At 40.6% G+C, this 17,423-nt stretch overlaps 1 protein-coding gene across 9 annotated transcripts in view; it reads left to right on the top strand.

Annotated features, from left to right (window-relative positions):
* The window catches only part of txndc16 (thioredoxin domain containing 16), a 201,569-nt gene that overhangs the window by 5,933 nt on the left and 178,213 nt on the right, over positions 1 to 17,423 (top strand). For all 9 annotated transcript variants that reach the window (XM_068039119.1, XM_068039124.1, XM_068039122.1 and 6 more), the window contains 4 exons: positions 1,701 to 1,774; positions 10,846 to 10,920; positions 13,009 to 13,130; positions 16,301 to 16,391. In XM_068039119.1, the coding sequence (XP_067895220.1) occupies positions 1,701 to 1,774; positions 10,846 to 10,920; positions 13,009 to 13,130; positions 16,301 to 16,391 (362 nt within the window). The remainder of the gene's footprint in view (positions 1 to 1,700; positions 1,775 to 10,845; positions 10,921 to 13,008; positions 13,131 to 16,300; positions 16,392 to 17,423) is intronic.

Raw genomic sequence — 17,423 nt, 5'->3', positions numbered from 1 at the left:
GGTTCACTCATGCTACTGTTACGATCAGATGAGGAGGGATCAAAAGGCTCCCCTGTTGTCCCTGTCCTTGTTTGACTGCAACAGGGTTTATTTCTTTTCAACAGTGGATATGCTTACCAATTCAGTGAGTGTTTAACTCTTTTATGTGCTTTGATCATAAAAGAACCAATCGGACAGATTTTCTTGAGTTTAAACAAGAAAGAGGTTAGTTTATTGTACTTAAAACCAAAACCCGATCTAAGTAAAATAAAAAATACTCTCCAACTTTCATGCACACACAAACGAGAATCTCACACATGCACAAACGAGAAACACACACACACACACACACACACACACACACACACACACACACACACACACACACACACACACACACACACACACACACACACCAAAGTGAAGAAGATAGATTTGTTGGATTAGAGTCCAGAGCAAATAAAAGAATATACAGTCTGTGTATGCTGGTAATTCAGTGGTCTTCCGGATGAACTCGTGGTCCTGAAGTTTCTGGTTGTTAGAGGTGGCCACCTGGTTCAGGGTTTTCTTGGAGACAGTGATGTAGATGGTTTTCAGTGATATTGATGGTTTTATCTCCGGGATCTCTGTCTGCAGCAATGATAGACTTGGATGTTTTCCAGCCCGCAGGCAGGGTTCGAACTTACAGCATTGCCTGGAGAGAAAGAGAGACAGACCGCCATTTGGGACTTGTACTGGTTAAACCCAGATGCTTGTCTGTTGTATTCAAAAGAAACTCCACGTTTTCACACAGATGAAGAGACTGTAACGTGATTGTCCAGCGCATTCTCTCTTTTGCATCTTAATTAGTTCAAGTCTTAAGAATTCCAGTCTCTGTGTCTGGTCCTATTGTTTCAGTGTTTACTCTTTGAGGTTCATCTCCATCAGTGTTCATGTTCCAAGATGGCTTTGAATGCCTTGTTAATGGAGGTAAAGCAGGTAGCTCATTCAAAATTAGCAAACCATTGTTTTGCGGGGAGATTAACCAGACATTCATCTCCATCTTGATAGCTTGACTGTGAGGTATTTCAATACAAATTGCGGTGACCATTTCAGCTGCTTTCTTTTTAAAAGTTTAATTTAGTTTTTAATCCATCGGTTGGAAACCTATTATTTGGTATAGCATGTATTATAACACTACGCTGTACACCCTTCAGTTTTCAACCTCAAACATTTTGACACATGGAGGCACTGATTAGAGGATTCCCGCTGAGAATGAAAAAATGGTGGAAGTGCTGGCTGAGCTGCTTTTATGCTGATCTTATAGTGCTATTGCCAAGGTTTAGGTGCGCCTACCTCTAACATTAAGATGAAGCAGAAGAGGTACAAAAATCAAGATGCAGTCATGATTTCACAAAAACAACTTTTTTAATAAAGATTCACCACACAGACTTGCAGTGGTTCAAGAAGAAGGCCCTTGACCGCCTTCCCAAGCATAACCAGGGATGGGCACTAAATGCTGGTGTTGCCAATGATGCCCACATCCTGAAGAATGATAGAAAAAGCTAGCATCTGCGTGTCTTAATCCTCAAAGGAGAGGAGAAAATTGCTGGAGCGTTTTTTTTGGAGAAAATAGTTTTATTTAAATCAAATATTGGAAAGAAAGGTAGTATATTTGCAGCAATTTTTCTGTATTAGCTGTATTACATTATCCTATTAAAGCACTGTGCTGCTTTTTGTAGGTTAACTGTGCCACAGAAAAAGTGCCAAAATATTGTGAAAATGAAGATGCCCTGAAGAAAGCATATCTTTTCCGGTAAATAAACATATATTTATAATTCTGTCATGAAATGTGAAAGCAATTATTTTCTACATCAAGTTCTAGAAAGTTTTTATTTCCATTATTTGCTTTGACTCCCACTAATTTTTTTGTTCCCTTGGCAGATTATAATTATAAATATGTTTGAGAATGCAGTTGTGTTCTATATAAACAAGGAGAATGCTAATAAGACTGGAAACACCTGAGGAATCTTGCTGATATTGGTGGTTCTTAAGGTGATTGTTTGGGTTGTTGCAACATGTATATTAAATGAGTTGGAGGCTTTGAATGTGATCACAAGATAAGTAGTGATGAGGAATGCTATTAGGTCATTCCTCCAGGAAGACTGGGCTGTCTCCCTATCTAAATACAGATTTGTTTGTAAAATTATTCCAGAATTTATCCGTCTGCTGCATATTCCTGAAGTCTATTCTATGTGGTGATCACACTTGTGTGAAGAGCTTCCTGACATCAATCCTAAATTTGTCTTACCAGTTTCATTGTATGGCATCTTGTCTTCCTCACAGTTTAGCTTGATGCCATTTTTGTGGATCTACTTTTTCTATTTTGTGTAACTCCATAAGGTCAGCTCTCAATTGCCACCTTTCAGAGCTGTGAAGCCCAAATTTCTGGAGTCTTTCCTCATCTCATACCTCTAACCGGAGCAATATACAGTTTAGGTGTGATTCCTTCTGACTTCTACTTTATTGCTTTGGCTATATAGTTCAGAAGGGACAGTCTGGATTTTGCTTTTGTGGGGAACATATGTGGCAAATTGTGGCTTCATACAAGAGTGTGGGAACATTATAATACTCAGGAAACCCACTTACACTGCTTTCATACATTTTCTTAAGACTATTGACTTCCTAATTTAGAGATCCCTCATGAAGTTATGGGAGTACATAGCAGAATCACAGGTTTTATCCATGATGTGTGCTTTGGTTCCAACATCTCTGTGACACTGCATGGAAGACTCCCTTTAGAGTTTGTCTTTCTTGAAACATGAGCACATCACCCATTTTAAGCAATGTCCTTAACATTTGATAACATCGTAATGGGGGGTCTTGGGCTGTCTATTCCAGTATTTCTGAAAGAATTGTGTCTACAGTTTTAGCAGGTGATATTGTGATGTTGGTTCAATCTGCGATGGAAACAGAGCCCCAACTTGCTTCAAGCTGTAAAATTTCTGTATGCGATCTTTCTCATGTACAATTTTAGATACATTAAAACGTTATGAATTTAAAATGAATTCTGTTAGCTGCCTTCTGAAAAGAATTATTTTGTCATCACATGGGGAAAGTAGGCCAAATGTGTCTGGACATACTATGAGTTTTTTGGGAGTAGGCAGCTAGCCAGTTCCCTGGGTGTTATTGATTGTCTTACATGCAAGTTACTGTAATTGCTTGAAATGTGAATGCATGTGAGCTTGCAGTCTCATTAATACCAAGCTATCGATTTGAGTACCCAAATATTTTCTCATCTTTTTCCTAAAGACACGAGGAGTAAGTAGTATGGAGTTCAGTTCTACAGAGTACTGCTTCTACAGAGTACTAAACTCAGAATTTTGTGTGTCAGGGAAGGTTAAGGGTTGATCCCTTTCTAAAATTTAGGCAAGTTCTGCATTTAGCATTTAAATTAATTTTAACCTTATCGTGATGGGCAGCTGAGAGCTGTTACTTGCAATTCCTGTGCCATGTGGGAACTTCAGGACACTTCATATGTCTAGGGGGAACCAGGCATGTAGGAAGTATCTCCAGCTGCTTGAGCACTGGGCTTGAGTGTAGCTGGAGTCACTGCAGAACATCAGGGAGGCTGAGAGTTTCCTGGATTGTACATTCCAAGAGGAAGCCACCCCACAGGCAGAGAGAGTTCAGGATAGTAAATGGGTGGACGTATAGGAAGAGGCAAGAAATGCAGGAGTCTTTGGGATGTGTGCCACTCTCAAACTGATACATAGCATTGTAGACTGTTGGGAGTGACGATATCTTGAAGTCCAGACCAAGGCACCAATGGGCAAGGGACTGCACAGGGAGAAAGAGCAAAGAGAAGAAATGCAGTCATTATAGGAGATTCCATAGTTAGGGAGACAGGTATTTCTGTAACAATCATCGTGTGTCCTGCCTGGTGTGTTGCCCTCCTGCCAGGATGAAGGAAATCATGGAGAGGGTGCAGAATATTCTCCAGAGGGAAAGATGTGAGCCAGAAGTTGTGATACCAATAACATAGGACAGGTATTGATGTCCTACAGTCAGACTGTCGGGAGCTAGGGCAGAAGCTAAAAAGTAGGACCTCACAGGTAATAATTTCTGGATTACTCCCTGTGTCATGCACCAGCAAGAGTAGCAATAGGAAGATAGGGAGGATCAATGCGTGGTGTGGGGCATGGTGCAGGAGGGAGGGCTTCAGACTCTTGGGCGCTGGGACCAGTTCTGGGGCAGGAGGCACCTATTCAAAAAGGGATGGTTGCACCTCAACAGGACTGGGACTAATGTCCTCACGGGGAGCTTCACTAGTGTGGTTGGGGAGGGTTTAAACTACATTGGCAAGGGGTGGACATCAGCATATAGAATATAGAAAAGGAATAAGATGCATAAAGGAGTGAGAGTGTTGGATAGTAGTAGAGAAGGAAGTAGTACCATATTAGCAGACCAAGAAGGACTATGAGAAATACAAAAACAGGTTGGAATGTATGTATGTAAACACACAAGGTGCTGGATTTTAGCGGCGGCAGGCTCGCCGAAGAGCCGTTGTAATCTCCTGTGCATTGGATCGTTTAAATGTGGAAGGGGCGGGCCGTCCATTGCCAGTAATAGCATCAGCTGCCTGTGCACAGGCGCTGGCACCATTTTTAAAGGGCCTGCTGGCAAGTTTGAATTTTTAAAGTGAATCCCCCTCCCAAATAAAATTGTAATGCCCCTTTCCAACCCCCCAATAAAAATTACATTAGGTATATGCCCTCCTCCCCCCCCCCCCCCCCAAAACATTTATCGTTGAATTCTGACCTCCCCCCCCCCCCCCCCCCCACTGCCCCCACGACTGTACAGTCAAAAGTTCACCCTTCCCACCATTCCCTCCACTGATGATGCTTATTTGACCCCGTCTCACCCCACTCCTCGCACTGAAAATCTTAACCCCCCCACCCCACCACATGTGTCATGCCTACTTTCCTCAGACAGGGAATTGAAGGTGTGGGAGTGCTGACCGTCTTGCTGAAGATTGCGGTGGGACAGGAAGATTGCCGGTAAGTATATTTAAATGAATTTGTTTTATTGATTTAAATATGGAAATTAAGATCCTGTTGTCCAGTGGCCGGTGGAGGTGAGGATCGGGTCAGGCTGAGAGGATCGGGTCGGGCCCTCCCGGTGTCGGCCTCCATGGCAGGCCTCTGCCAGACCCATCTTCCAGCTACCAGCATCCCCACCCCCCACCAGCCACGGAGCCAGACGTCATGGGCTTGGCAAAATCCAGCCCAACGTGTGGTGAATAAGGTTGGTGAGCTACAAGTTTAAATAGCCATGTGGGAATATGATGTAGTGGCAATAATGGGGACTTGGCGCTTAATATTCAAGGATACAAAGTGTTCAGAAAAGATAGTGAAGGGAAAAAGGGAGGTGGGTTGGCAGTACTGATGAGGAAAGACATTGTAGGTTTGGAAAGGGTGAATGTACTTGAGGGGGCAAGGACAGCAGAATCCATTTGGTTAGAGTTGCGAAACGAAAAGGGTATGATCACGCTACTGGGGATATTCTACAGAACTCCAAATAATGAGAGGGAGAGGAGAAAATCAGCAGGGAAATCAGAGAGATGTGCAAGAACTGTAGAGTGGTGATATTGGGAGATTTTAATCACCCAAATATCAATTGGGATAGTGTTAAACAAACTAGAGTAAGGAGGGGGAGGAATTTCTGAAAAGTGTTCAGGAAAACTTCCTTGACCAGTATATTCTCCGTCCAACTAGGAAGGAAGCATTGCTGGATCTGGTCCTGGGGCATGAGCTGGCCCAAGTGGACCAAGTGTCTGTGGTGGAAAATGTGATCATTGTATCATATGGTTTAGGTTAGTAATGGAGAAGAGCAAGGAACGATCTAAAGTAGAACTTCTACATTGGAAGAGGACTATCTTCAATGGGATGAGAGGGGATCCTGCCACGGTAAAATGTAACCAAAGTTTGACAGGAAAAACTGTAACGGAACAATGGGTGATCTTTAAGGAGGAGATGTTTCAGGGACAGGCTAGATACGTTCCAACAAGGGCGAAAGGTAAGGGAACCAAAACTAGGGCTCCTTGGATGACGGGGAAATGGAGAATATGATGAAACCAAAAAAAGAGGGTGTATGATGCATGTCAGGCAAATTTATCAAGTGAGAATCAGGCTAAATACAATAAGTTGAGAGGGGAAGTGAAGAGGAAAATAAAACTGGTAGAAAAAGAATATGAGAATAGAATGTCAGTTAACATAAAAAGGAACTCAAAAATCTTCTGGTATATATATAGTAAGGGGGTAGTAAGAGGCTGGGTGGGGCCTATTGGGGACAAAGAAGATGATTTGCTTAGAGGCATTGGGCAAGGCTAGAATACTTAATGACTACATTGTATTGATGTTTATGAAGGAAGAGGATGCTGACAAAATATCAGTAGAAGCAGAGATGGCGGAGGGAATGGATGAGGTGAAAATTGATAGGCAGGATGTACTGGAAAGATTGGCTATGCTTAGAGTGGATAAGTCATCCGGTCCGGATGGCCTGCATCCCAGGTTACTAAGGGAAGTTGGGGGGGGGGGGGGGGGTGGAGGTAGTGGAAGGGTTTGCCATAATCTTCTAATCTTCCCTAGATATGGGGGAGGTGCCAGAGGATTGGAAACTGGCAAATGTGACACTCTTATTCAAGAAAGGGTGTAAGGATATTTCTCGTAACTACAGGCCGCTCTGTTTAACATCAGTGGTGGGCAAAGCTTTAGAAATAATAATCAGAGAAAAAGATTAACAGGCACTTGGAGAGGTTTGAGTTAGTTAAGGAGAGCTGGCATGGATTTATAAATGGCAAAGTGTGTTTGACTAATCCAATTGAATTTTTTGATGAAGTAACAGAGAAGGTTGATGAAGGGAATTCAATGAATCTTGTAAATATGAATTTTAGGTAAAAGGTTTGATAAAGTACCACATAAAAGGCTGGTTAACAAAATTGAGGCACACAGAACAGAAGGGTCAGTGTCAGCTTGGATAGAAAATTGGCTTAAAGACGGAAAACAGTGAGTCGTGGTAAAAGGTTGTTTTTCAGATTGGAGGATAGTAGATAGTGGTGTTCCCCAAGGGTCAGTGGTAGGCCCACTGCTTTTTTGATATATATAATGATGACTTGGATATTGGAATACAGAGTAAAATTTGCAGATGATACCAAGCTTGAAGTGTGGCAAACTGTGAGGATAATACCAATTGACTCAACAGGAAATAGATAGGCTAGCAGAATGGTAGAAAAGTGGCAGATGGAATTGAATACAGGGAAGTGTGAGGTGATACATTTTGGCAGAAAGGATTGGGAGCGGCAATATACACTAAATGGTACAGTTCTAAAGAGTGTACGGGGCAGAGGGAACTGGGGGTCCACATGCACAGATCTTTGAAGGTGGCAGGACATATTGAGGAAGTAGCAAAGCATATGGGATCTTGAGCTTCATAAATAGAGGTACTGAGTACAAAAGCAGGGAAGTGATGCTGAACCTCTATAAAGCTTTGGTTAGGCCACAACTAGAGTAGTGTGTCCAGTTCTGGCCACCACACTTTAGGAAGGATGTGTGGGTCCATGAGAGGGTACAGAGGAGATTTGCCAGAATGGTTCCAGGGATAAGGGAATTTAGCTACAAGGTTAGGTTGGAAAAGCTGGGGTTGTTCTCTTTGGGGCAAAGGGGGTTGAGGGGAGATCTGATAGAGATGTACAAGATTATGACAGGTTTAGATGAGGTAGACAAAGAAAAGCTGTACTCATTAGCTGATGTTACAAGGACTAGGGGACACAGATTGAAGGTTTTGGGCGAGAGATGCAGGGGGATGTGAGGAATAACTTTTTTACGTAGCAAGTGGTAATGACGTGGAACTCACTGCCTAGGAGGGTGGTGGAAGCGGAGGCAATGAATGATTTCCAAAGAAAATTGGATAGGGGCCTGAGGGAAGTAAACTCGCAGAGCTATGGGGATAGAGTGGGGAAATGGGATTGACTGGATCACATTAGCCGCCATGGCCTCCTTCTGTGCTGTACAGACTCTATTACTCTGGGATATAGTTCTATGGGCACTAGCCATCTTCCAGTACCATCTTCTTTCTTGGTTTATTTATATGTGAGCCTAGTAAGTGACAGCAGGTTGTTTAAGCATTATCCCATATTCCTTAGACATCCACACAAGCAAACTTTCCAGCAGGCATCTCAACATAATGACAAGGACCAGAAACCCTTGATAATTATTTTTCACTTCTTTAGTTCAGGGATGCTGAGGCCAGGTCTAGTATCCTTATTGCCATCCTAATTAGGGAAGTTGTCACAGTCTGGGGATTAAATGAGAGGAGTGCATGTGCTTGCAGTCTCATATTAGTGCCAAGCTATTTATCACCAATATATTTGACATACGTCAGGTGTCAAAAGCATTTGAATGCAGGAAATCTGTGGATTACAGTCTATGTTTGAAAGGTAAAATTGAATATCATGTTTAAATACCTAGTGTGAGGAGATTGGCTACAATCATGGTGTATGTCAAAAGAATGCTTGAAGTGGTGTAAATTCAGCTGGATCTCCCAATTCTGGAATTTTTCTGCTTCATTTCGACACTTCATTGAGTGAAGAATGTGCCTAGGTTACACTTATCAAAGTTAAGATTCTGAAAAGTATGCTTAAGGTTTAGGCCTGATTACAGCTGATCTGTAAACTAAGGCTTGGGACAACATCTATGGGGGTGTGCGAGGTGGGGGTGCTGTCTGGAGGTTGTGTACAAGAAGGTGTGCTAATGTAGCCATGTTTCAATATTTACCACAATTGGGTTGCAGAGAGATACTGATAGACCTGATTACTTTTGAGGTTTCAGTTTCAGGTATTATGTAAATTTAGAATTTTGAATTTTAAATTCGAACATTAGTTTTTATCCTGAATTCTATAATCTCGTAGTTTAGTGTATTCCCCCTTTTGGAGCGAGCAGAAGTGTGTGGTGGACAACTGCTGCAATGTGAAATAGTATGGTAAAAGGGTAATTGTTTATTCTGTGGCACACTGCTCCTATTCATGGCATAAATTTCAGATCATGGCACTTTGTTGTGGGAGTTGAGATAGAGCTCAAATTGTTATACTTAGTTCATCACCCTGAACAAGGTGGGGTCAGTATTTCCAGTGCAATATTATAGCCTTTGCCATGATTGAATAGTGATGTGAAAGGTATTGATTAGCAAATAGAAAGGCCATTGATCCCAATTCAGGCTCTGGTTATAAATATGGTTTAGGATCAGGATCACACGGAGGACTGAAGAGTCCTTTTCATCTTTCTCATCTTTCTTCAGTTACAGCAAAGTCCTGATGCAAGTTAAACTTGAGCTGTATAAGACATAGTGCAAAGAGTTTTCATTCATGGTTTCAAGCTCCTAGCCATGTAGTGGCAGGGCTTCATTCAGATCATGTGTAGGGTCATTATTGAGCTGTGAAGTGCTTTTGTTACAAAATGTGAAAGCAGGGCATCATTCAGCAACCTCAAAGGAGAGTTAATCTTACAGTGGCATATCTTTTCCAAAGCTGCTCATGTGAGAACATGGATTAAGCAATTGATAATGAAGAAGCATGGAATGGGACACTCAATTTAGATATCTAAGACATCAAAGTGACAGGTCATTTGGCAATATGTCAATGTGTTTCATGGTGCTGAAGATGGATGCATGTTATTCTAGCTGATCTGTAAACTAAGGCTTGGGACAACATCTGGGGGGGGGGGGGGGGGGGGTGGTGGTGCGAGGTGGTGCTGTCTGGAGGTTGTGTACAAGAAGGTGTGTTAATGTAGCCATATTTCAATATTTACCACAATTGGGTTGCAGAGAGACAATAAGTTGCACCTCCAGCATCAGTTGTATTGGATATAATGTGTCCATGTTTTGATCAGGAAGATGGTGACAATGCAGCCATATATTTCATAGTGATTGTGCTGCACATTGTATTGTTTATGAAGACTTCTGGTAGCTATCATCTATCTGCCCAGTGAGGGATAAAACTGATGATTGTCAGTTATGGAATGATCAACTAAGTAGTGTATCCCAACATTAAACCAGTGATTACACTTCAGAAGTACTTCATAGGCTGTGAAGTGCTTTGGGATGTCCTGCGATGATTGTGTAGCTGGCTCATTGATGAGATTCATAGAGGTAGTCCTGTCACTGGTTGCTGGAATTCATCCCACTGTTCTCCAGATAACTCTGCAAGCTGATTCTCTAAAAGGTAGGGTATCTTAGCTGGAGAAGGAGAGAATGATTTCCAGTGCTCTGGTAAGCTGCGGTTTTAGCTGGTTAAGTGCCAGCAGTATCCTTGCTTACATATAGAGATCCTTAACCCTTGGCTTTTGCATAAGTTCTCTAGATTTGCTAAGTGGGGTTGTGTGGCCCTCCAAGAGTATGCACCCCATTTTAAGTAAATGGAGCCTCTACCTCTGTGCATTTCTCTATCTCTTGGTTTGGAGACTCATAATGATGAATTTTCACGTATGTCAAACATCTGGCGCACCCAAAATAAATCTCTCTTTTCCAATGTGGCTTGCCTCCATTTCTGAATATATCTCACATTGTCTCGTTGTTCCATATTATGCATAATGTTCTATAATAAAAACCTAAATGGGGCTGAGGAAATGTACAGTAACAACAAACAAGATCTGAGGTTAATTGTGGCTCATTTTGCTGAAAATGTCTTCCTTGTAGTTGTACCGTCCTTTATCGTCATTAAATCTGATGAGTTTTTTTAAAAAAGTACTTCCAAATATAAAAACTTTGTGGTCTATGTAACTAATGAAAATTGCTAACTGATACTTAAACATTTGTTTCTTTTCTCTTTAATAGGGGTAATATAATGCTTAGGAGTTTTGCAACTGACACATTGTTTGATGTGGATGCAATTATAGCAAATGTATTATTGTAAGTATGTTTTTAAGTGGTTTGCCCTATTTTGAACAGTTACTGCAATAAGTGAAATTGACAGGAGGAAATAGTCATAGAAATGTAAATAAGATTTCTAGTTTTTCATTAGAAGTTGGTGTGATATCTTTTGTAAACCGAAAGTTAAAACACCTGGGTGTCAACATGCAAGATATTTTTCTTTATCAATTGGAAAGATGAATGGAATAATAGAAATGAGCTGACATTGATTGCTTTGATTCAGAGAATTGGGTTACACTGATCTTGTTTTGAATCACAGTATTTCATCATGTTTCCTTTTGGTACCTGTCTTATAACTGCTACATACCAAATGAAACATCAGGATCTAGATTAGCATTTTATTTGGTGCAGGCAGCATTAAGCTGTGAACAAGACTCCTAGAAGAAGGGTTCTGAAGAAGGGTCACTGACCTGAAACGTTAACTCTGCTTTTCTCTCCACAGATGCTGCCAGACCTGCTGAGTATTTCCAGCATTTCTTGTTTTTATTAACTGTTCATGTTTCTTTGCTGTTTATGGGACCCCGCTATACACAAATTAGCTGCTGCCTTCACCTTCACAATACAGTAGTAGTTACACTTAAAAAGTAATTCATCAGCTGTGAAGCACTGAGTGAGAGAGGGAGAGGTTGAGTTAATAATATTTTAAAAAATCTAAGGGAATGTAATCATAATTGATTTATGATGATCACATATACAGCCAACACCAGCATGCCTTGGGGCGTGAAGATGATGAATGTCACTTTTCTGATGAGATGATCCCACTTATCAAAGTGCGCAACAAATCTATACAAAATTGATCGCAGCTCACAGCAAGCATTTGGCATAGAAGTGGAAGTTAGAGGACCCTAGTGTTGCAAAGTTGATCTATTGCATTAAATCACAGAAAACAGTGAAAGCAATTTTTTCCTTTGCACTTTGTTCTAACACTCATCATTTGCTTAAAAATGTAAAGTTTAAAGGCTGCTGAGCTCATCAAGCCAAATCCTTCCAACCTTAAATATAATGCGTAATTTTGATGAGTTTTTATTCCCAATTGGTCACCATTGTTCATTTTTTCACACTTTGAATGGGTTTTGTGCCCATTGCCAAACATTTTCTTTGTTCTTTAAGGTACTCTGCCACTCTCCTCCACCCCCATGAATTTGACTTTATTTTCTTTTTATGTATATGTTTAATCAGAATTCTGCTGCAGATATATATGTGTGATGCATAAAAGGTTGTTGGAGGCCTTTTGTTTCGATGGTGATGGGCACTGTTGGTGGCATGTTCAGATGTTCACTGTTCAGCTGGTGATTAAATTCGCCATTTAAAAAAGTTATTATGATGAGGTTGGGAATATCTAACATAATTGATTAAAAATACTTTACTCACACCTTAATTGTAAATATTATGGTAAAATGTTTCCTGCCAACTAGAATTACTCCTCTCTCCTAGAGATAAACTCTTTCTGTGGGCACCAACTACCCTCTGGCACCATGCCCTTAGGACCATTCTTTAAGTATGAGCATAGTGAGGGTACCAGTTGTTTCACTGTGGGAATGTTGAGTTAAGCTTATTTCTTGCCCGGAAGCACACATGCCAGATTTCAAGCAGGAATCCTGTATTATAATCAAAATGGTTTTCCCCCTTTTCAGTTTCAGTATGCTGAGACCAATTTAGTATCCTTGGTAGCACCCTGATCAGGTATCTCAGCACAGTCATGAATTTGAACCTGGGGATTTTTAACTCTTATTTTAAACTAATATTCCAATAGGCTGTGTTACTTGAAAACAGTCTGTTTGTTTTCCACATTTCTGAATCGCCAAAACAGTTAGCGTGTCAGATATCCTGCTGAGTAACCAGCTTGAAATTAGCATGAATGTTTTTTAAAAAAGCATCATCGTATTGCAAATTACATTACAATTACTTTTTGTATTGTACAACTCCCAGTAAATAAATCGTAGAGGGTTTACAGTAATTATCAGAGTTTTGTGTTTTTAAGTTGCCTTCCTCTCGGATGAATTCTGCAATAATATTTGCTCTTGTGAACTGCTTGGATGACCCTGACTATGTAATGTTCTGTTATAGTATCTTGCTGTTCAATGAGATAAAATATGTGGCCTCATTGGTGGATCTTCATGACATTGAAAATGATATGAAAGGACGAGGTGATGTCATCTTTACATTTGTACGAGCAATAGGAGTTCCAGGTATTTTAAAACAAGTTAATTTTAAGTTTAGTCTTATTTAACTGCTTCATCAGCATCTTGCCACTAACCACTAAGATCCTGATAACAATTATTAATTTTGAATGAGACCTAATTATTTTAGTGTTTTCTTCATATTATACTACGCAAAATCTAATTTCAGCCGGTGCTAGGAAAATTGTTTATCACAGTCCTGCTGATCCAACTTCACATTGCTTGCCTTCCACTCTGTCCCAGCATGGAGATTACCTTAATCAAAGTCATTAATGACATCCTCCATGACAGTGACCTACTTGTCTTCCTTGACTTCTCCATGTTGTTCAGTATGGTCAATCACCCCTCTACCGACAATCTCTGTGGTCAACCACTCTGGAAAAGCCATGCCTGGTTCTACACTGGTGTCTCATTGGAGTCAATCTAATGCAAGCAATAGGTTCTTTATGTACCCATCTGGCACCTCTGGAGGTACTTTAAGATTCCATCTTTGACCCCTTCCTCTTCTTTGTTTATATGCTACGCTTTGTAGATCTTCTCGGTAGCCACTGGGTAGTTTTCAGTGTATGGTGGTGGTACTTGGCTCCACCTCTCCACCACCACTATTGAATTGTTGGGCTGAGCTTTTTGGTCTGATTTACTTGTCCCATTCTGATTGGTTTGCTTCACCATAAAACATCAGGGCCAGATTAAACACTGATCAGAAATTCCCCTCTTTGTTCAGAAAACACAAGATTGATGTACTTTTAATATTCCTGCCTTCCGTTTGGTGATTAATTAGCTGTCAATGCAAAAAATGTTCTATTTTATATCTACTCACCTTTACACATTATCCTAGAAGTGTAAAAACCTCAGTGATGCAGCCAGAGTGATGTAGTTGAAGTTTGACTACTGTGTCCCCTCCTCGTTGTCAACCTTCTGTTTCTAAGACACTGACAGTAAGAGAGGGGATACCAATGATGAGCAGGACTATCAACAAAGCAGTCCCCGCCTTTTCCCTGTGTTGTCCCTATTCAGTTATAGTTCCACTGAATTCCTAATCTGTGAAGTTAGTATCAAATCTCCCAAGAAAATTGCAGTCATGTCTCACTGTTTGTAAAGTTGAATTAAGTTGCATAAAAACATATTTTTGAATATAACTACTATGGTCCTGATATTTGTGGGGACGCATGTTAGCGGGGGCGAGACCCAGAAATGCCTGGAAGGTAGAGGTCCTACTGGGTTTAATGGCAGGACTTTGTTAGCATATTTTTACCCCATTCGTCACCCAGCAGCTAGCCAGATTGAGAAACTGGCCGACTGCAGAGCAGGAAAGAAGAGCAGGGGGCGGTCAGAAGATCATAGAGTGGTGGGGGTTGGAAGATTGTGGGGCTGGAGGTCAGAAGATTGTGGCAGAGGAATTGCTTGGAGGAGGCCGGGGGGGGCACACTCCTACTCCTCCTTGCTCACGAGCAGTGATCTGAAAAAACACTTGTGTGCTGGATCTGGCAGTTCCCGGCTCCCTTTAACTGCTGGATTTCAAAAGCACTGGGAAAGCCAGATGGCCAACATTAAATTTAAATGACTGCCAAAGTCTGAGGGATGGAGCCTCATCTAAATATTATAATTACAGACCATCCTCTCCAAAACGGGTTAATCGGATGCCCCCAAACCCACCATGGTTAAACTGGAAGTAGGTGCTTTCGTGCTGGGTTTAGTTTAGTTTAGAGATACAGCACTGAAACAGGCCCTTCGGCCCACCGAGTCTGTGCCGACCATCAACCACCCATTTATACTAATGCTACAGCAATCCCACATTTCTACCACATCCCCACCTGTCCCTATATATTTCCCTACCACCTACCTATACTAGGGGCAATTTATAATGGCCAATTAACCTATCAACCTGCAAGTCTTTGGCATGTGGGAGGAAACCGGAGCACCCGGAGGAAACCCACGCAGACACAGGGAGAACTTGCAAACTCCGCACAGGCAGTACCCAGAATCGAACCCGGGTCCCTGGAGCTGTGAGGCTGCGGTGCTAACCACTGCGCCACTGTGTCTGGTTTCCCATATTAACCAATTTCACCCTCTCCTGCTTGTTATGGAGATGTTAAAATTCCCCCATGCTTCCAAAACATTCATACAAGTGTTGCTCAGCAATTCTTTGTTACCCAGGAAAACAACTGCAAGGGTAGGCCTTAGCGATGAGCAGTGGTTGAATACTATACATATAAGCTAATTGACAATCGAGGCCTGTACTAAAGGCATTTTGATTCTTTCTTTCTTTCTGATGTTGCAACAATTTTCTGATTTTCATTAAACAAGTAGAATTTATGAATAAAAAATTTGTCTGTTTAATGCCTCTGTTGAGTGAAAACTATAATAATACAACTACAGGGTGTGTTTGAGGATTGGTGAATTGATTGGGAATTAATTGGGAAAAAAAGAGAGGATTCCTGACTTTAAAGATGATACAGCACTTCAATATCAACAGTAGAAAATACATGTAAAATCCAGCTATTCATCTCCATCTCTATATTAATCTATTCATCCATCCTCCCATCCCTGTATTGTCAAACACCTATTAAAACCTGTATACAATAATTTCCTATAGCAATTGTGATGTGAACATTTCAATAGCTATCTGTAGCGGTTGCCTATCATGCCATTAGATATTGTGCTAATGGGAATGCCAGTGGTAAATGACAGCACTGACCTGTAACAATTACTAATCAAGCTGCTAAGTGGTGCTGTTTTTACCCTTTTCCCCACAAATCACCCAAAATGTTTTTTGAAAGAACAAAATATTTCTGCCGTTTTTTTTCTTAGTAACTGAAATTTTAGTCCCAAGTAAATTTTTAAAGAACATTTTAAAAACTACATATTTAACAATGTGATTACATTTATCTTTTGAAATCTGTGTTTGTGTCTTAATGCATCCCTTGAAGATTCTACTTGATTCTTCCCAAAATCCTGGCCTTGGAATTGATATTTTTACCTAAGCAGTGACTCTGTTAGTGGAAGACAGATTCTACAAAAGTAGCTTGCACTATTTCCCAAGATACATCAGTAGTATTTAGCTAGCCAGATAAGGGAACACTTCTTAGTCTCTAAAAAGTCTATTTGTTTTCTTCAGAAATATCATTGTGTGCACATGTATGCTTCAGTTATAATGTATTATTTATGATTTTTCATAGAACATAGAGCCATAATGGAAACTGCTTTTGTTTATGGTGCCAAGTATCAATTTGTATTGACCACAGAACAAAGTGTTTTGGAAGGGATGGAGTAAGTATGGACCTAATTGGAAAAGCAGTGAATATGAATAAACTTACCACTCAGAGTTTCAAATTACATTGGCCCCGGATTTTGCGGTCAGCAGCAAATGAACGGCACCGTTCATTACTATTACAAGTTCCCAAAGACTTTCCATGAATTTTTACACCTGAGACTTGCAGTGATTAGCAATCCATTTCAGTCTGGCCCCCTCTACAGGCCATCTGGGATCTGTGTGAACAAGGCAAGCAAGGGTGTATCTCTTTAATCAATCAGATCGAAGAATTCTTAATGAGGCATGCAGTCTGACGTGTCAGAATATTTAATTCAATGCCATATCAAGTACAGAAAGTGAAATAAAGTGAGGGGCAGAAAGAGGGATTGAGAGAAAAAGATAAAAGAAAAAGTTTGAATTTTTAGAAAAGATTTAAACCTTCAAAATAATTAAAATTTAATGGATGATACTCAACTTGTAAATTTGGGTGCCAGAGAAGTTGTGTGGCTGTAATTAAGACTTGTTACACCACTAAAAATTTACTTATATTGGCATGGATAAAGCCTAAATTTTTTGGCAAGTTTAGTGAGTAACTTTTGCAGAAGTACAGCAACTTCACACCCTTCCATGTATTTGAGGTATTGAAGCTGGAGGAACAGGGCAACTCGGACAGCAACATCCTGATTTCCACATTTAACGGAGCATGTGTGATTGCCAGAAGTTGCTGTCTGATTTACACTTTTATAATGCTGAGTGCTGACAGCCTCGCTGATACTTTTACCGCAAAATCCGGGTGAATGTGGACTGAATATATATAAAAAATAATGTAGTATATTATTTTGTTGCTAAGCTAAAGCTAGAAAGTCCAACTGTTAGATAAATGTTGTGAGTTCATAAAAACTACAAATGTATTATTGCCACTAAAGGGAAGAAAAAAATCTTTATAATTCTGTAAATAACTGAAAAAAAAGGGGAAGATTTTTGGGAGGCAGCTGATGTGTGACCTCTTCCACTGAGAAGGACAAGAGCAGCAATATCAAGAGAATGCT

The sequence above is a fragment of the Heterodontus francisci genome, chromosome 9 (genome assembly GCF_036365525.1).
Source record: "Heterodontus francisci isolate sHetFra1 chromosome 9, sHetFra1.hap1, whole genome shotgun sequence".
In the NCBI taxonomy this organism is placed as follows: domain Eukaryota; kingdom Metazoa; phylum Chordata; class Chondrichthyes; order Heterodontiformes; family Heterodontidae; genus Heterodontus; species Heterodontus francisci.
Note: the sequence above shows the minus strand (reverse complement) of the source record. Positions and strands in the feature narration are given on the sequence as shown.